Raw genomic sequence first — 21016 nt, forward strand, 5'->3', positions numbered from 1 at the left:
ATTACTGTTACTTTAGTCATTTTTCAGACTTTACACAGTTGACTACATAGTAAAAACAATACCTCTTTTTATGCTTGATGAGTAAAGTGTTTTATAGTAGATAATAACAAGTACAGTTTGCACATATACAGTAACTGTTAATAGGCAGTAATGTACAATCACAACACTTGGCTACGAAATACAATTACTATATTTTGTTGAACTCACTGAAGACATGTATGCATTTCCTTTTGAAACAGTCAAATATACCACAAAATATTTACTATTTGGTTTTGCTTTTGAACACTATTATCATCAGCAAGGGGTGAAGCTACAAGTGCAACAGAGTGGTCTGGGCCAACCCAAACCGAACATTGATCCACCTAGTTGTGCAGAATTATTTTGCATATGCATATATGCTTATTAAATAATTATTGTCAAGGAAATTTTGAAAGCCCACATGCAAATAATTTTCAAGAATTCTGTTAAAATGAACCAACTGGTTTTATTATACTAAGCCTGCCCTTTTCTTGGTGGATGTCACGCAAACAGCTCATATTCACATACTTTGGATTTTCTTTTAAACCTTCTTATTCCTATTCAGGCAAAACTGTCAAGATCATTGGTATCTGTTAATTTGTTCCAGTTGTCCCCATTTTGATTTTCATGTTGTAAGTCATTTGCTGGACCCTAATGGAAGGACAATATGGAAAGAGGCATAACCCAGCTAACATCGGTCTGTTTCAACATCTTATACAAAAGGATAGATTAATGGGCAGTAGGACTGGGATATCAAGAACAGTTCCTCCCCCAGTATAATAGATGGCATTGCTCTGCTGGCATGGAGCCAGTAAGGACATCCATAGGGATGTATGGGAATTTTAGTCCTGAGGGATAATCTTGTAGGGGGTCATTGGGTGCTGCCAGGGGGTGCTAAAGGGAGAGAGACTCCCTGTTTCAGGAGGCTTCCTTCGGACATGGAAGTGCTTCTGTTAGGTTATGCCCCAGTACCGGAAGTACTCCCGGGTCTGACATAAAAGCAGGCTGTCCAGCCTCTTCCAGTGTGTCAGAGTTGGGAGGTAGAAGGCAAAGCTTACCTGGAGGAGGGAGAGGAGGAGTAGTTAATTAAAAGGTGGTGGAATTTGTCTGTAAAAGAAGGTATTTTGTGCGAAAAAAAATTTTATTTTGTATCTGGGACTGGTTAGTGTGGTGTGTCTGGGGTTTTGGGGCTCAGTGGTGCCCCCTGTCTTTTACAGTGCATAGAAGGTTTTCTACCCCAAGGATTTTTGTGGTTACATCAGTTTTTTGCTTATTGGTTCAATTTTGTTTCTATATATTTATTATATGTGATATGCTGGTTTCTAAATTAAAGTCTGCTGCATACGTTATTAAAAGCAAGAACACATTATATTAATTGATTACCTTCAATTACTATTCACAACTTACCTGTACTTTAACTTGTTTCTTTTTAAATATATCTGGTAAATTCTCCCAGTTTTCTAATTGCACATCCAATGGAACAAAATTAGAGTTCATTGGTTCTTTTTCCTAGCAACCAAATCAGAAACATAATACAAAAATAGGTTAAAAGCCTCAAAATTACTCTATGTCAAAACTGTCTTTTCGACTGAAAGGAGAGAGACTATAATTTATTCATAAAATATTTTCAGTGTGAAAATGTCACATACTTTATCTTTGGAAAGTACCTTAGTGTAGAGGTAAATCCTGTCTGTATTTCTGCTACCACTGAATAGTAAACCTTCATAAAATGGATCACTGCAGTCCTCAGTACAATTGGTTGTGGTTTCTAAAAATGAAGAGATGCCAGAATTTAAACATACTGTGTATTTATATACAGTACTACAATGGATTTAGAAAGTATTTAGACCCCTTCATGTTTTTCACAGCAACCTTTAGTTACAATTATTTAAATAAATTTTTCCACAAAGTAAGCAACACTCAATATCCCCATAATGAAAATATGAAAATAGATTTTTGATTTTTTTTTTACTAACTTATTAAAATAAAATAAAAAAACTGAAATATGACATTGACAAAATGTAAAAAAGTGAAGGGGTCTGAATACTTTCTAATGGAATTCTATACGTATTGTAAACTAGTCCTGTCAGGCTAAGCGCTGATGGTTAAAGCATGTTTGATTATGAATGGATGGGCCTGCATATCATCATCTTTGGCAACATTTTATTCAGCAATTAACTGGCTATCTTTTGAAAGTACAAATTGAGATAAGAGTATGTAATGTTTAATTTAAAGTTTAGACAATGCACAATGCAATACAGGATCAACTTTATTTCCTTAAATATTAAGCGACTGTTATAAATTAGTGTCACTGTGGAACATAATATTATTATTATTAATAATGGTACATAAAAACTACATTGCATGGTTGCTGCCTCAAAGTTCAAGGGTCATAGGTTCAAATTCTGGGGGCTCATGCAGAACGCTGTGCATAGAATTCACATTAAAACATGGTGTACAGACAAGAGAGGAAATTTGTGTACGCATAAAAAAAAATCAGATGCTCAAAACCGTGCGTAAACCAACTTCCATGCACTTCTGCTCCATAAATCCCAGTCAACATGAAAAGTAATGCACGTGCACATACCTGCCGTCCTACCTTGACTCCTCCCATAATTCTGCATATTCTAATATGAAAATCAATATAAATACCATTTTCTGTTAGGTGTTCGGTTAAAAGACAATGGCAAAAGCACATGAGAAAAGAATTTGAGCAAATGCGAACTGGAGGAAAGGAAAAAAATACTATTTGTTGGCTTAAGCAGTGGTATAAACAACAAAAGGAAGTTGACTGAATGATACAGAGTGGTGGAGAAACTTGAAAGGTCAGGTTGATAAAGTGGCACTGTGCCCGAAATAAAAAAGAAGTGGTCAGATATCAAAGTTGCCGTGAAAAGGCGAGTCGTAGCCCACCATCTGAGTGTTGTACGGAATCATATTAGGGTACGGAGAGATGTTATAAAAAAAAATAAATAAAAAATGACACAGTGAGGAAAATAAAGGTCGAAATGTCCAATTTAATCTTGTTGTTTATTTCGTCATTAAAGTAGAACATTGTAAACTTAATCTTAAAATCAATTTTTAATTTACTAGAGTTTCTCAGATCCCATCGTAATTAAAGTAACATGTTCAATGCTTTGTATTCTATGTGTGCTTCTATTTACTCTGTGTGTGTGAATCACTATTACATGCTACTTAAACGGACTTTCTCTTACACCGACAGGGCCACAGAATACATTACATTCCTGATATTACAGCTCTCTGAACAGTTTAAATACTAAGATATACACTTGATATCATTTTCATGATGAAATTAATTAAAGCATGTATTAAACATAGTGGCACAGTAGTAGCGATGTCCAGGGATTGTTTCTACTTCCCACAAGATACTTGCTGGGACCTGCTCAACCCTCGATGAAACAATTTATTGCAGCATTACTGTCTTTTTTCAAACGTACCAACCCCAGTTTCTGTCCTTCCTTTTCTTTCTTCACTTCACCAATTGCCACACAATAAGCTCTGTAATAAATGTCAAACCATCTGTAAGCTTAGAATGCAGCTTCTCCAAAACGTTTAAGGAGCATTGAAAAATCGTCGTGATATGCATTTAATTATTCCATCCACCTAACCATCTAGGGTCATGCCAGTCACAGCAAGTATACAGCGTGAGGCAGGAAGAATCCCTGGACGGGCGCCAGCTCATCGCTACTGCTGCCCCACCATGCCCATATATTTAATTATTAACAGTATACATTATTTAAATGAAGTTAAAAATGCATTTACATAATGTAATATACATACTTAAATGCATTTAAACTTAAAAATGATATCAAGAACTCCAAGAAGATAGCTCTTGGAAATGTAAGTTGACTTAGAAGCTAGTCATCATAATCTGTAAATACTCACTCTCTTCTATTGAATTGAATTCCTTTATTGTTATTGTATGGTACAATGAGATGCAATATGCAAGTCCTCCATGAAGTTATTTTTCTATATAATAATAATAATAATAATAATCTACTCTATATATTACTAGCAAAATACCCGCGCTTCACAGCGGAGAAGTAGTGTGTTAAAGTAGTAATGAAAAACTAAAGGAAACATTTTGAAAATAACGTAACATGATTGTCAATGCAATTGTTTTGTCACTGTTATGAGTGTTGCTGTCATATATATATATATATATATATATACACACATACATACACACACATTTTATATACAGTATATCTAATATCTATATATATCTATATCTCTCTCTATATATACACATACATACTGTACATACATACACACACACATTATATCTATATATATATATATCTATATATCTATATCTATAATAAGTTTTATTAAGCAGAAAATTAAACCTTTTTAAATTGAGGGAAAATATACCAATAATTATTTGTCAAGGATCTCTTTGTATACCACATTGTGAGTTCGGCCCTCCGGTTGTAATATGACCAAGCTGTGCGCTGAGCTTACTCTTAAGCATACAACGTACAGTTGGCCATGTGAACAGTAATCTTGTTTCAAATCTCACAGCTTGGATTGCTGCTGTCATAAACGTTTTGAGTTTCACGGTTTGTTTCAATTACGACAGTATTTGTAGGACTTGTGTTGAAGTGACATTAGGCATCTGTCAAGCGTTGTAAGCATACAACCGGTTTCATCGATAACTTCACATCCAGCTTTTGAGAGTTTAAACATTCATAAACATCAAAGTGTCCACTACTGAAATCGTCACCTGTGAATCTAAGATGTTTAAGAGGCATTGGCGGTTGTCCAAAGGTGTAAAATATTTGACCATTTCGGTACACTTGAAAGCGACAACCGAACAATTCCACGGCAGCCGTCAACTCACATGCAGAACCATAGGTGAAGGGCTTAAGCATTTCACTCTTATAGTGCTCCTGTGTAGTATAATTATCTCCTGTACCGTCATCAGTCCACACCTTGAACCTGTCCCAGTCATTCAATACATAAGACACAATGTTTCTCCAGATATCAAGAGTGAGCCTGATATGGCCATGCAATATGTAACACAGAGAATGGAAAAGATAGGTGCCATCTCCGGGCATGGAAACCACTCAGTAAGTGACAGTTCTTTGATCGATGGTGATCACCTCGATAGACATGTTAATGTGGGTACGGTTGGAATGATAAAGGAAATGGGTACCTGAACAATGTAAAGTAAGTCTAAAATACCTACACAATAACTATAATCGTAATAAATGAACAATAAAACAGCGGAGACGCCGTGGATTAAATAAAAAGGCTGTAGTTATCAGCAGGAAGACGTGAATCCCGTGGCGAAGCAAGGAAGGGAATGAAGAGACTGGAATGACGGACGGCCTTATATAGGCAGGCAGCCAACAACATGGGAGGCGTTGGGATGGGGGACCCAACGCTGCCTCACATGGTGACTGAGCTGCAGGCTATGGACATATATATGTACGTAAGTAGGATTCAGTTAGCGTTGGGAACCTGCGTGCCCAATTTCTTGAAGATGGGCCAATAAGTAACAAAGACTGTTGAAAAGTTCAATATGGTGGCCGACAGTGGCATCATACCACCGAAATAAGTACCAAATTTCAGCCTTCTACCTACACAGGAATTTGGAGAATTAGTGACGTTGGAAAGTTCAATATGACGGCTGACAGTGGCGTCATACCACCGAAATAAGTCCGTACATTGGTTTCGGTTAGCACAGGGAAGCCGCCTACCAAATTTCGTGAAGATGGGGCCATGAATAAGAAAGTTCAACATGGCGGACGTTGTTGACCGTTATGCGTAGAATTTCAAAATGAAACCTGCTTAACTTTTTTAAGTAAGCCGTAAGGAATGAGCCTTCCAAATTTCAGCCTTCTACCTACACGGGAATTTGGAAAATTAGTGACATTGGAAAGTTCAATATGGCGGCCGACAGTGGCATCATACCATCGAAATAAGTACATACATCGGTTTCGGTTAGCGCAGGGAAGCCGCCTACCAAATTTCGTGAAGATGGGGCAATAAATAAGAAAGTTCAACAGCGGACGTTGTCGACCGTTAGGCGTAGAATTTCGAAATAAAACGTGCTTTACTTTTGTAAGTAAGCTGTAAGGAATAAGCCTGCCAAATTTCTGCCTTCTACCTACACGGGAAGTTGGAGAATTAGTGATGAGTCAGTAAGTGAGTGAGTGAGTCAGTCAGTGAGGGCTTTGCCTTTTATTAGTATAGATATAATCCTAAGCCTAAAAGTGCAATGGTCACGTTTTTATGTCACTTTTTTTTTTATCACACTTTAAATCAGGCTTATTTTAAAACCTACATATATATGTTTGGTATCATTCTTTTCAGAATTTATTGAACTTTAATGTGATGTTGTTAGAGTTTCAGATTCTTACTAAAAACATGAAGAACTTGCGTCTCGCGAGATGGAACTTTTTGCCAAAAGATTTAACCATGCCCAGGGCCAGAAATAAAACACAAACAGTAGGACAGCTGCTGTACAGGCTTTTAAATGTTTGAAGCACCGTGCGAGATGCAGATCACGCGGCACAGCAGCAGGAGGCCAGCAGCTGATCAGGCAAAGAGAAGGTGAAAAAAAAAAAATGTATTTGTTTCCCATTGTATCACCGTTTAAGAGGAGTTTTGGAGGAGCAACTGCGTCTCCTTGGGATGCATTCAGCCCCCATCTTCACAATGCGAGCAGCACAGATGCGAAGTGGCTAGTGAGCAGGGGGTAACCCCCTAATAATGATAATATGATAAAAAAAATATACAATATGAAAGCATAAGTACAATATACTGTACATGTACATATAGTGCAGATAGTGCAAATGGTTCATAATGTGGTTCAGGTTGTGCAATATTACAACTGTATGGCAAGTTTACAGTGAGGTAATTGTACTTATAAGTACAAACAGTTCTACCAGGAGCACTTGATGGAATGACTGAGTGTGTTTATAGACAGTGGGATGAAACTGCTTCTGAACCTCGAGGTCCCTGCAGGAAAGGCTCTGAAGCATTTGGTGGATGGGAGAACTTCAAACAGACTGTGCGCATGGCAGAGGCAGAGTGTGCTAGAAGCTGTATCCCGATAGTCCACGGCGCTCTAGACACCATAGAGCTTTCCGATCAGCTGCTGTACAGCTATGATTCCATACTCAGATACAGTGTCTTAAAAGACTCTGAATAGTGCACTGAGGGTAACAACGCTAAAGCATTTATGGTATTTGGAATAGTTTGGCCATTCCATGGACCATTATATGGCTACAGGTTGATTTACAATCAAATGCCTTAAATTAATAAATGATATGCAGTTAATTTCAGTGTATTTGATAAAGCTGTGTCAGGGATGTGCATCTGAATATGAAAGGGAAACCATATAGGAACAGTAACACTGCTTTGAAGCTGGGTACCGCCAGTTTGCAAAACTGAGCCAAAAACGTACGTACGCAATGGATTGTGTTGCCATGAGAATGTATGTGGCTTCACAGCAACTTCAGTTTTTATACATTGCAATGTGAGCGTGGAAACAGGCGTACACAACATTTTTGTGTGTACACACCGTTTATACATTAGGCCCCTGGTTAATATCTTTGTAGAATTTGCACTGCCTTCCTTTCACATCCCAAAGACACACATTAGATTAACTGGAGGTTCAAAGTGCTATACTAACAGTGGGTGGGCATGTGTTTAATTGTTTGCCTTGCTCCCTATTCAGTCAGTGCATGGCTCACACCCCGCAAAGGCTGCTTTGTCTCCTTGGAGCATAATACTTTGAAAATGCATAGATGGAATATTAAGTCTGTAAACTGAAGAAAAAAATCTATGTTAATATTAAACTATCTTAATTTAAATTAAAACTGTTTTTTATATGTTGTGTTATTTGCATCTCTCTGGCTTGTAAACAAGTTTTGTTAAAAACAGTGCAACATATTTACTTCACGTAGACATTAGCATTCCTAGAACGGGAACTGGGATATATAATCATACACTATTCCACCAATTTTTCATTTAATTTATGCTATGGTAAGAATAATAGGGAGCAGCTAGAACATCTGAATCATTTATATGTCTGCCATATTGGATGTGCTGTCATCTACAACAACATAATTTACTATCTTCTTCCTTCTCTTCATCTTTTGCCACTCCTATGTGAGGTCAATACGCTACAGGTTTCAGTGTGATTGTTATTAATACTACATATTTTATTCACAAAAACAATTTTAGGAAAATTACAGTAGCAGCACAGCTGAAACAGTTTAGCAAGTGAAATATATTTTTAAAAATTACATACTCTTTATAACTGAATATTAAAGCTAGCAACATATAGTATTTATATTTTCTAGTTGTGTGTAGTTTGCATATGTAAGTGATTCACAAAGAAAGGATATGCAATGTATTCATCGTTAACAAAATTAAATAAATCTCAGTCCTGTTAAGTGGTCAGTTCATAAGATGACTCATCAAAATAAAATTATAAAATGCGGATAGTTTTAAGTCTGAAAGTTACACATTACAGATAGTTTTAAGTCTGAAAGTTACACATCAGGGTATAGTAGCTACTTGCCTAGATACTATAGTTTTTAATTTGGAAAAATATCTAGTTACAACTAGAAATAAAATAAGAACTTCTTCCAGAAAGCAGAATCTTAAGTAGGGGTGATCCATCGACTCAAAACTAACCTCTAAAAATAAAGCATGCAATAAAATCCTGATTCATTTTTTTTAGCTATCGTCCAGTTCACCAATGTGACAAATGGAAAAAGTATACCACATCGTAAACATCTGCCGTTACAGTGTTTGACCAATTAATGCTTGAGCAATCAGGATAAAATTTGAACCCTGTCAGATCACAGTATGCTTCCTTAGCAGACAAAAATACTGATTCAAGAACATAGATTTAACTGAACGGAGCAGTGTTAGTAACTGCAATAGAGAAAACATGCAAATATGTTTGAAGGACAAAGTCTAAAACAACTGTTATTAGTCACAAAAAATGGAAATAAAACGTTTTATATTACAAATACAAATGTGCTGAATATGAATTGCTGAATAAACACATGATGAAAACTTATAAAGCTTATATTATGGCAAAGAAGACAATAACTGTTATGCTGCTGTCTTGATAGCAGCTCAGCTTTACACTCAGTAGATGCACTGTTGCTAACAAATATGCTTTATTAAGAAGAGTAATCTAGTCAGTGTACATTTAATTTAGAAGTAAAACATTATTACAGAATATGTTAAACTGATAAGAGCTAGAGTAACTAATCTAAGCAGACAAGCTATTAGGCATATGAAGCATTAGGAAGGACATTAAACATCTTTTTTTTTTTTTTTAACATAAAATGAACTTTTAATATATTTTTATTCAAGTCATCAACAATATGTATAAAAATTACCTCCCACTACTTCATTATCTCTTGCCTGTCACCAGCATTTCATTTTGTTAGATACAATGAGGCAGCATCAAAAGTGCAACCGATAGTATAAGAAACGCATTAAACTTCTAAAGTGTTTATTTTTTTAGCATTCTACATTGATCAATCGTCAATATATTTTTTAACACTAATTCAAAGTGGTGTTTCCAGTACTGTTTTATGTTAAATGTCATTGAAAGGGCATGCTAACTTAATAGTGAAAACACTGAATATAAAATGGATAACAGACTTAATAACCCAACTGATGTTTACTCTTGGTTTTAGGCATAATTAGAGGTATTTTATCTAGAGAAAGTCTAAAGGAACAAAGAAATGAAGAAATCTAGCAAATTCCTGTGTGAAATGTACATATTCTGAAAAATAAAAAATAATATTTGTAAATTACTTCAAATACCTATATAATAATAAAATTACTGAATTTGTCAGTACCATCAAAAACAGATGCTGATGATTTATTGATCTCAGATTGCTTCAAACACAGTGGGTCTGTTTTCTCTTTCTCTGTCTCAGTGGATTTCAAAGAATCAGAAAGCATTCCATAGTCACTGATGTGATTTGAATCAGAAATAAGTTCACAGTTGTGCTGCGTGGAGCAATGAATTGTGCCTTCCAGCAAAGACTCATTTCTTCCGGAGCAGGCTTTGAGACTTCCTTTGAAGTCTTGACCTGTGCAGTACACATACAGAAAAACACCAGAGACAAATAATCAATCTAAACAGCAAACAAATGATATAAGTTGGTTAAATATACAGTACTAACAAAAGCAACAAGAATATCATTTATATTTAAAAACTGGCAAAGGAAGAACATCTGGACTCGTTTATACATGAGGCTTTATTCATTTGTAACTCAGGTTTGTAAATACTTTCATACTGGCACTGCAGCATGATTTTAAAAGCTGCTAGAAGAAACAAATATATTAATTAATGAAAAACATGCATCAGGGAGTTAAGTTGGGTGTTATCTGTGACCAATAACACTCATCAAACACATATTTATCCATAAATGTTGCAAATCTCTGTATTTATTCAGCTCAGTTCTGGCTTTATTTGTTTATGTAAAAAAACACCAGAATTCTTACTCATGTCTGTCCTATTGGTTAAAAAAAAGCGAACGACATTTAGTCAAAGGATAGTGAAGTCATTACAAATAAAATCATCCAGAAAAGTGGTACACTAATGAGCAAATCATTCTGTATAAAATGCAATGATACTTCTCCATTTATTCATCATCAACAATTACTGAAGTCAGTAAGGAAATGACCAATAAGCCATTGTCAAATAATACATTTTTGTAAATCAAATAAGCTTTAAATCCACTGTATATTTATAACTACCTCTCTCTTTACACACCCACATATATATATATATATATATATATATATATATATATATATATATATATATATATATATATATATATCAAAATATAAATATATGGGGTATAGAAAAGAATCATCCCCTTCAATATATTCCCATTTTTTTTTTTGCTTTACAGCCTTAAATGAAAACACACAAAAATGATTTTTTCCATTACTTACACAATGCAACATGTAATATCCAAGTGAAAGATATCCCAGCTACAGTTCAGAAGGATTTTCAAAAATAAAAAACAACATGTACTGAGATTAATAAAGGATAATCCCCCAATGTGAATATTCTGTTAAACCCCCTTTTGCTTTAATGACAGTCGGGATGTTGAAATACTTCTCTATCAGCTTTGCACATCTAGATTGAGTATAGAATATAGAATATTTGCCCACTCTTCTTTCAAGTTCGGTCAAATTGGATGGTGAGTGTTGGTGGACTGCTATCTTCCAATCTTTCCACAGATTTTCAATGTGATTTAGGTCTGGGCTATGGCTGGGCCACATGAGGACATTTTTTCTTCTTCAGCCACTGTGTGGTTAATTTTGCTGTGTGCTTTGAGTCATTGTTGTGTTGAAAAGTGAACATTCTGCCCATCTTCAACTTTCTGGCAGAGGGTAGCAGGTTTTCCTCAAGAATTTGACGGTATGTTGCCCGATCCATTTTTCCTTCTACCCTAAAGAGAGCCCCAGACTCTGCGGTAGAGAAACACCTCCTCAACAGGATGCTGCCACCTCCATGCTTAACTGTAGGTACGGTGTGTTGTGGATGGTGAGCTGCATTGGATTTCCGTCAGGTGTACCGTTTGGTATTGAGGCCAAATAGTTCGATTTTGGTCTCATCTGACCATAAGACCTTTTTCCACTTGGCATCAGAACCTTCAAGGTGCATTCTGGCAAAGCTCAAACAAGCCTTAATTTGGCCTTTCTTGAGAACTGGCAACCTTCCTTGCAACCCTCCCAAACAAGCCACAATTGTGGAGCGCTTGTGAAATTTTTGTTACTTGCACACAATGACCACTCTTGGCCATAAAATCCTGTAACTCCTTCAAAGTGGCCATTGGCCTCTTGGTAGCCTCTCTCACCAGTTTTCTCCTTGCTCTTCCATCCATTTTGGAGGGACGGCCGGATTCAGGGAGGGTCCTAGTAGTACCAAACACTTGCCACTTCTTTATTATAGACTTCACTGTGCTCCTTGGGATTGATAAAGCCTTTGAGATTTTTTTGTATCCATCTCCTGCCTTATGTCTGTCCACAACTCTATCCCTGAGATCGTGAAAGTGGCTTGCCACCCATAGTCAGTTGTTTGCTGTCAGTTGCACTACCAAGCAAGGGAATGCTCCAGGAACAGTTGTTTTTATGCTTCACTAATCACACTGATTACAATTGATCATAGGTGGAGGCCAGTAACAATGATTGAGTTTACAAATATTGTTTAGGAGGGGGAGGTAATCCTTTATTAATCTCAGTATTTCTTTTTTTTTTATTTTTTTAAAATTCTTCTGAACTGTAGCTGTGATATCTTTCACTTGGATGTTATAGTTTTCATTGAGTAAGTAAAGCTGGAAAAATATTGGTTTGTGCGTTTTCATTTAAGACTGTAAAGGAAAAAAAAATGGGAATATTTCAAAGGGGGTGATTTTTTTCTATACCCACTGTATGTGTGTGTCTCTCTCTCTCTCTATATATATATATATACACACGCACGCACACACACACACATAAATGTATATTTAATTGTAATGTATAATGCCAACTAAGACTTGAAGAGGTAAAATAAAGACAAAAACAAGAAAATATATTAATTAAAAGTGTATATTAATTAGAATCAGTAGGAAATGTTTCAAATAAGTAATCTGAAATCAAGTAAAAACCAATTAAAATTTGACTTTAGGGCATATACTACAGACATTATGATTTAGCCTGGCATAGTTAACTAGTAAGCTGCACTCCCATATTCTGGTTTGGTTAGCATTGCATGCCATGATTATTCTGCCTGCTGCTTCTTGTGAGCACCTCATTAGTGAGCAATGCAAGCTGGTGGCTGCCAGTTCCTCCTGTGCTTTTTGATACTTGATATGGAAACGATAAAAAGTCCCTTTTTGGCAAAATACACAACCGGTTCAACAGTTTATCTGATCCTAAACTCAATCAAAGGTAATTTATTTATCAAGCAAAATTTTAATTAAACATCAATAAATAACTGTATCACTGTATGATAAAAAAGGGGGTGTTGCCTCCCTTTTACTGAGATTTTGGGCAGCCTACTACCATGCACTTAAATTAAACTGAAGATATAGCGGTCAGAAGCTGCATTTTGCCTTTGGTGTTAAAATTAAAATAGATATAAACTAGCCCTCAGACAACATGCACAAAGATGATGTTTACAAGAAGAACACCGGAATTACCATAATTAAAAAAATGACACAACTGTAACAGATATATCAGTTTGCTACTTTCATGGTGATACAGATTTTGCTTAAAAGACGTTTTATACAAAAGGACACCAATGAATACTAGGAATGTTAAATTTTTAGAAAGGTGGTCAACATTTTGTATTCAGAAATTTAAAGATGTTTATTCAGAAATTAAAACTTAATGCCAAATTATAGCAGCTCAAACTTGCAGATTTTATTTTCAACCTTTTCAACATTTTTGTGCATTCTGCTGAGAACAGGAGGGTCACTAAACACATATCCTGCACCAACAGAAAAGCCCTCTTCTTTAATAAGATAATTTCTCAATATTGTTCTAAAGGGTTATTTGATATTACTATATAAAAGTAAGAGCAGAACCTCATGTGCACTAACACCACTACTTTCCTAAAATAGGCCCGGCAGAGACTACTTTTTTTAAGGCAAATGAAGCAAGTGAGCCTCCTGTCTCTTATTCTCACCAAGAGTGTTCTAATGAATTGCATTACGGTGTGGTATGGAAATTATAGCATACTCAAATGCAACAGACTGTAAAACAGAAAAAAGTAGACAGATTATGTAAACCCTGACTTGATAAGGGGAGTCCACAGGTGGTGACCGACTTTTAATTCTGAAAACCACAATACAAATGGTACCCTGCCACTGCCTATTGAACACTTTCAAAATAATAAAACAAGTACACACTTGACCTGTCTGCTTTTTGCCTATTTTTATACTTTGCTCACTATTCTCCCTGTCGCGGATTTATAACTAACCTGCATTCCTCCTGATCTTAAACCACTCTGCCTATGCCCGTTTGGCAGCAAGATGCATTACAATATGTTTGCATTACAGACCTCCAGCTGAGTGTTGCAAGTGAGATTCAAACAACAGTACCACAAGTGCTTCATGATTTGCAGATGCATAGTAAAAACAAGTACAAAAATGCAAAAATAATAATAATAATAATTTGGCAAAGCATAGTGCCGACATGCATGGCTTGTATGAATTTCAGCTGTTTTTCATGGCTGCTTTTATGGCTTGCTAACCCGAGAAGGACTTTTGCACCCATCAGTATATACTAGACTGAAAAAAAATGGTGGTGCAGATGTTTGTGATTTTGATGGCTCTTAAAATTGTTTAGAGTTGTTTGTGTTTGTCCTTGGTGTGGCCATAATAATAATAATATAGACATCCAGAACTGTTAACCTAAGTATGAATATATTTGAATTAGTACTGGGCAACGATTAAAATTTTTAAATCGCAGACAATCACAACAATCACATTGTTATGCGCAAAATTAATAATGTAACCATAAATACAAAGAGGTAGATTGCCCAGAGGGGACTGGGCGGTCTCATGGCCTGGAATCCCTGCAGATTTTATTTTTTTCTCTGGCCGTCTGGAGTTTTTTTTGTTTTTTCTGTCCCCCCTGGCCATTGGACCCTACTCCAATTCTATGTTAATTAATGTTGACTTGTTTTATTTTCTTACTGTGTCTCTTATTTTTCTATTCTTCATTATGTAAAGCACTTTGAGCTACATTCTTTTGTATGAAAATGTGCTATATAAATAAATGTCGTTGTTGTTGTTGTTTGCAAACACTTTAAACAAATAAGGTGCTTTTTAACAGCAGTATTTCCTTTACATAGCAGCAGTTAAAATATTGTAATCAAATCAAATATAAAACCAAAGCTATTTGCCACTGCCAGGACATTAAAGTTGTATTTAGTTTGTTATAGAAAAACAAGTTACCCTAAGAGCCCATAGCCACGATCATAACATTATAACAAGCACCTTCCTAAATCTGTATTCTTTTTTTTATCTGAACAGATACCAGCAGAAACTTTTTCTTTTATCAGGGCGCAGCATAAACAGTCTACAGTTAGGTCCACAAATATTTGGACAGAGACAACTTTTTTCTAATTTTGGTTCTGTACATTACCACAATGAATTTTAAATGAAACAACTCAGATGCAGTTTTAGTGCAGACTTTCAGCTTTAATTCAGTGGGTTGAACAATATGATTGCATAAAGATGTGAGGCAACTAAAGCATTTTTAACACAATCCCTTCATTTCAGGGGCTCAAAAGTAACTGGACAGTTGACTCAAAGGCTATTTCATGGGCAGGTGTGGGCAAGTCCGTTGTTATGTCATTATCAATTAAGCAGATAAAAGGCCTGGAGTTGATTTGAGTTGTGGTGCTTGCATGTGGAAGATTTTGCTGTGAACAGACAACATGCGGTCAAAGGAGCTCTCCATGCAGGTGAAAGAAGCCATCCTTAAGCTGAGAAAACAGAAAAAACCCATCCGAGAAATTGCTACAGTATTACGAGTGGCAAAATATACAGTTTGGTACATCCTGAGAAAGAAAGCAAGCACTGGTGAACACAGCATCGCAAAAAGACCTGGACATCCATGGAAGACAACAGTGGTGGATGATCGCAGAATCATTTCTATGGTGAAGAGAAACCCCTTCACAACAGCCAACCAAGTGAACAACACTCTCCAGGGGGTAGGCGTATCGATATCCAAGTCTAACATAAAGAGAAGACTGCATGAAAGTAAATACAGAGGGTGCACTGCAAGGTGCAAGCCACTCATAAGCCTCAGGAATAGAAAGGCTAGATTGGACTTTGCTAAAGAACATCTAAAAAAGCCAGCACAGTTCTGGAAAAACATTCTTTGGATAGATGAAACCAAGATCAACCTCAACCAGAATGATGGCAAGAAAAAAGTATGGAGAAGGCATGGAACAGCTCATTATCCAAAGCATACCACATCATCTGTAAAACACGGTAGAGGCAGTGTGATGGCTTGGGCGGGCATGGCTGCCAGTGGCACTGGGACACTAGTGTTTATTGATGATATGACACAGGACAGAAGCAGCCGAATGAATTCTGAGGTGTTCAGAGACATACTGTCTGCTCAAATCCAGCTAAATGCAGTCAAATTGATTGGGCAGAGTTTCATGATACAGATGGACAATGACCCAAAACATAGAGCCAAAGCAACCCAGGAGTTTATTAAAGCAAAGAAGTGGAAAATTCTTGAATGGCCAAGTCAGCCACATGATCTTAACCCAATTGAGCATACATTTTACTTTTTTAAGACTAAACTTCAGACAGAAAGACCCACAAACAAACAGCAACTGAAAGCTGGTGCAGTAAAGGCCTGGTAGAGCATTAAAAAGGAGGAAACCCAGCATCTGGTGATGTCCATGAGTTCAAGACTTCAGGCTGTCATTGCCAGCAAAGGGTTTTCAACCAAGTATTAGAAATGAACATTTTATTTCCAGTTATTTAATTTGTCTAATTACTTTTGAGCCCCTGAAATAAAGGGATTGTGTTAAAAAATGTTTTAGTTGCCTCACATTTTTATGCAATCTTTTTGTTCAACCCACTGAATTAAAGCTGAAAGTCTGCACTTCAACTGCATCTGAGTTGTTTCATTTAAAATTCATTGTGGTAATGTACAGAACCAAAATTAGAAAAAAGTTGTCTCTGTCCAAATATTTATGGACCTAACTATGTTTAGTAGGAACTCTTTGAGGGCTGATATTTTTTCAAAAAAACTCAGTTTTCTAAAAAGTACACAAAGCAATGGTTTCACTCATAAATCAACATAAAACATCTGTTGCTGCCTGTTGTGCCTGCTGTCATCGCCTGTTTGCAGTTTGAGGCAGCAGTGGCTGCGCAGGAGTTTGGGGACTAAATCGCGAGCAGGAATGCACAGTGTGCTGGCTGCTTGGCTGTCTTTGTGAGACAGGTGCACGGGGGGTGCAGGGGTGACAGTTGCAGTGAGACGTAATATGGTTTGTAGTTCCTGTCATTGTGTCTGTCCTCCCAGGCAAATGTTGCCATAGGTGTATCAGCCACACAAACATGTTCAGCGCCACAATCAGGTGGGGAAGAATCAGTGGATGCCGGTACCTCACTTTCATTTTCGATCTACAACTCAAGATCGCTTGCATCAAAAATCAGAGTCCAACAAATCAGAGTTCGATACAGCGATAATACGAAAAAAGTAATCCATGGATTATTTTGCTTTTTAACATTCACTTTGGTATTTCTCCACATGCCATTTTAGAAGCTGTTTGCTCTGCGCTACTCATGCATGCGTAGACAATCGAGGTCAAATCAACAAAGCTTACTTTCCTTCTAGCAAAAGTGTATCGAAAATAGCTGCAACAAGAAGATCACTTATCTCTTTCGATCGCTAGTGAGACAGAGGTATTCAAAATAATAATAATAATAAAAACTGTGTTAATGTGCAATAAAATAATTGTTGGTGTTAATTAATTAATGTGTTAAAGCGATAACGGTTAACTTGCCCAGCTCTGATTTGAATATTCACTTATTTTTAAGTTGAATATTCAAAACGTATTTTTTGGCTAAATTGACAGCCCTAATCCACATTGGCTAAAGTTTACAGCAAAACTTTCTTTCTGGAATATAACTTTGGCACCAAGGGTGGCAAAAGACCCGGAGAATAAGATTCTAAAATAATTTAAACATTTACCAAGTTTCTGTCTTTTTCCAGTTGCTGCATAATCCTGAATTGTTGTTATTAACTTGCTGCTGTTTGTTCTAGGTACTCATATAGCAGGATGGGCTACTGTCCTAGGTTAGTGGGAAATTACTGCTTTTGGAGGCATCTAAAAAGGGCTGGCTGTTAAAGTGAGAAAAATCCAAAAAGCTTTGTATTATGACAATTGTTTCCAGTTATCAAGTATCAGAAATGAAACCAGATGCCATTTACTTGCTGCAATGGATGTTTAAAAGTTTTAGCAAAGAACAGCAAATTAGCTAGGCAACTCAGGTGGGACATTACTCATCAGGCACCATAGTCATTAACTGACATGAACAACAAACACACAAGTATACTAAAGATCAAAACAATGAAAAGTGGCTGGATTTTATTGACAGGGTATTCAGCCGTAAGAGGCTATGTTATAGAATTTAAATAGCACTTGATTGACAGATAAATTCTGAGAAGAATTGTGTTAACTGATTCAGTATTTTGGAAGAGAGTCTAAGCTGCAGGTTAGGTTACTTTTAACCATTCATTCGTAGAATGTTCCATGCTCCATTATATGAAATTATGACGTGTCCTACAAGAAAATTAATTCTTGCTTTGTACTTGAGGTTAGCAAGGGGACTGTGGTAGTGATTGTGTTGAGACTAATTGATGAGTGAATGATAAAGAGGTAAATATAGAGGGGTGTACAAGTAAATCAAAGCTAAGAATTTAGACATTTCCAGTATTAACGTGTTCAACAATAAAAAAAGAACTGTGGAGATTAAAGTGCTTTTTGTGAACAGTTTAACACAGATTACAGAGATGTGGTCCCCTTTATAAATCATTGAATAAAGCACTGAACCTACAACTGACAACTTCAGTCTTAACTTAAACATTACAGATTCAGGCTGTCTTTTAATCACAGCTGAAAAATAGCCTTAGCTAAACATTATTATATATTGAAATAGAGGAAATACTGTACTGTAGTTATAATTTGAGATTTACAAACTGATTTTGACTCTACAAATCACAAAATTCTGCAACACATGTGTGAAAACTATCATGGCCCGTTAGAAACCTCTTTGCAGAATTTAGTTCATACAGGTTTGAAGCATTTTTTATGTACAGAAATGTAACAAAGCCTCCTTCATTATATTCTTAGGTTAGATATGGTGTCCCTCAAGGATGAGCCTGGTACTCAGTGTTTTTGTTTTATATACAGTACTACCTGTTTGACTATTTATTCAGAAATATATTCACTTTCAAATATATGTGGATAATAAAAACTAATATTTATTAATCAAACCTAGGCATTTTTCCTCAGTTGTTTGTAAAAAATGGATGAGAATAATTACTTATATTTAAACAAAGAAAAAACAGAACATATTATAGAAGAACACACTAGCAACATTTAATTAAAACTTGAATGCACCCATTAAGTGTTCTTTTAACATAAATTAATAATTTAGTGTACTTTATTACAATATCCAAGAATGGCTTTTTCAGTTTCAGAAATAAAAGAAAACGAGAGTCATCTTACTATGCAGGATGCTGAAAATGTAATGAGTTTATTTCAAGTACAAATGTCAACTACAAAGTTTCATTTGTTGGATGTTTGAATTGTTCTGTTTCCAATCTGTTTTTAATCCAAAATACTGTACTGCTATTTGGCTTGATACTGGTATTGGGAAGTATAACTTATACTTGTATCCTTGTTAATGTCTGCTCTGTCATCCATTCAGGTTTGGGAACAATTTCTTTAAGATGTTTTGGTTCCATTTACTTAAAAGGCATCCTGGTCGCGGCATTTAAATTCTAAGAGAAGACTCACTGCTTTAATCTTATGTACCTTACTAGAGGTTCTGATTAGACTGTTTACACTGCAATAACGTTACTTTTATTTATTGTTGTTAATTAGTGGCCTCAAATTATAATTTTTTTCCATTTCAGGATGCTTTTGTGGCCACTTCTCCTCATCACAAAATGAAATGTCTTTGACATTGGGAATCTCAGACAATAACAGCTGATGCAGCAGCACAAATGAGTATCATACACCATAGCAGGGACATGTGGCTCCATTCTATGAAGAAAGCCAATGTGAATTCAGCACTTTTCCCTGGCCAAACATATCCCCACAACTGTGTCTGACACAGTATCTTTTTCCCCATCTATAGCAACCGCAAACAAAGTTAAAAAAAAAAAAAAATACTTACAAGAGTGTCTACTGTTATTTCGAGGAGTCTCACATATCTCACAGTAGGACAATAAGCAGTTATTACTGTATGTACAGGCAGCACAGTTCCATTGTTTTGTAGCTGATGACAACATGGGGAATGCTGAAGTTTGCTGCGATTTGTGTGGCATGGCATGCAGAACACCAGTAGACTTTTCAAAAGACTGTATCTTCTTTGCTTCAATGAAACATTTAGTTTCAGAATCACTAACATATTTTTGTCTTTTGGTTTCCTGCACAAAGTCTGTGTCATCAATACTGTCATTTATGACTTCTTCCTCACAGGCACTAGAACTGTTTCCATAAGCCTTTTCTTTATCTTGTTCATCTTTTATGCTACCTGCATTTGAGGATGGGCAAGGAAATGAATCATTGCCGTTTCTTTTTCTCTTATTTTCCTTTTTCAGACTTGGTGAGAAAAAGCTTCGTATATCATGCTGTTTTTCTTTATCAAGCTAAAAGAAAAAAACAGACCTTATTATACAGTATAAACTGGCAATATCATACTTCACCATTTTATTCCATTAAATTAAATAATGAAAACATAAATGAATGCATAGACCCCAAAAAAAATAAATTTCTGCTCTCCCAAGTCATCTGACCTTATCACCGGACTCATCTTTACAGACTTAAAAATTGATTCTATAAATAAGGAGTCAAATTTTCTGTTAAGCATATATCTGTTTCACGTAAGTGTGTATTGATTTATTATTTATTCTTTATTATTCTTATCTAATTTTATTGATATCTTGTAAAGCATTTTGAGCTACATCCTGTGTATTAAAATGTGCTATAGAAATAATGATGGTGGTATTGTTGTAGAGTGGAAAGTTCAATAGCCTCCATACTACAGCACATAATTTTATATCCATGTTTTAGTCCTTTGTAAAACTGTGTAATATCATCTTGAACATTTAATTTATTTGCTTGTGAAAAGCTGCTTTTAGTGCAAATTTGATTTTGTAGAACTGAAGCAAAGCAGCTGAGTGAGTCTTACCAATAAAAAATTAAATAAATAATGAACTCTTA

At 35.9% G+C, this 21016-nt stretch overlaps 1 protein-coding gene across 3 annotated transcripts in view; it reads right to left on the reverse strand.

The window, feature by feature from the left end:
* The window catches only part of zranb3 (zinc finger, RAN-binding domain containing 3), a 356241-nt gene that overhangs the window by 11792 nt on the left and 323433 nt on the right, over window positions 1-21016 (reverse strand). For all 3 annotated transcript variants that reach the window (XM_039757317.1, XM_039757315.1, XM_039757316.1), the window contains exons 13-16: window positions 19968-20442; window positions 9882-10118; window positions 1686-1786; window positions 1426-1527 (exon numbers count right to left, since the gene is read on the reverse strand). In XM_039757317.1, the coding sequence (XP_039613251.1) occupies window positions 1426-1527; window positions 1686-1786; window positions 9882-10118; window positions 19968-20442 (915 nt within the window). The remainder of the gene's footprint in view (window positions 1-1425; window positions 1528-1685; window positions 1787-9881; window positions 10119-19967; window positions 20443-21016) is intronic.

This window comes from Polypterus senegalus, chromosome 6 (assembly GCF_016835505.1).
Source record: "Polypterus senegalus isolate Bchr_013 chromosome 6, ASM1683550v1, whole genome shotgun sequence".
Classification (NCBI taxonomy): domain Eukaryota; kingdom Metazoa; phylum Chordata; class Cladistia; order Polypteriformes; family Polypteridae; genus Polypterus; species Polypterus senegalus.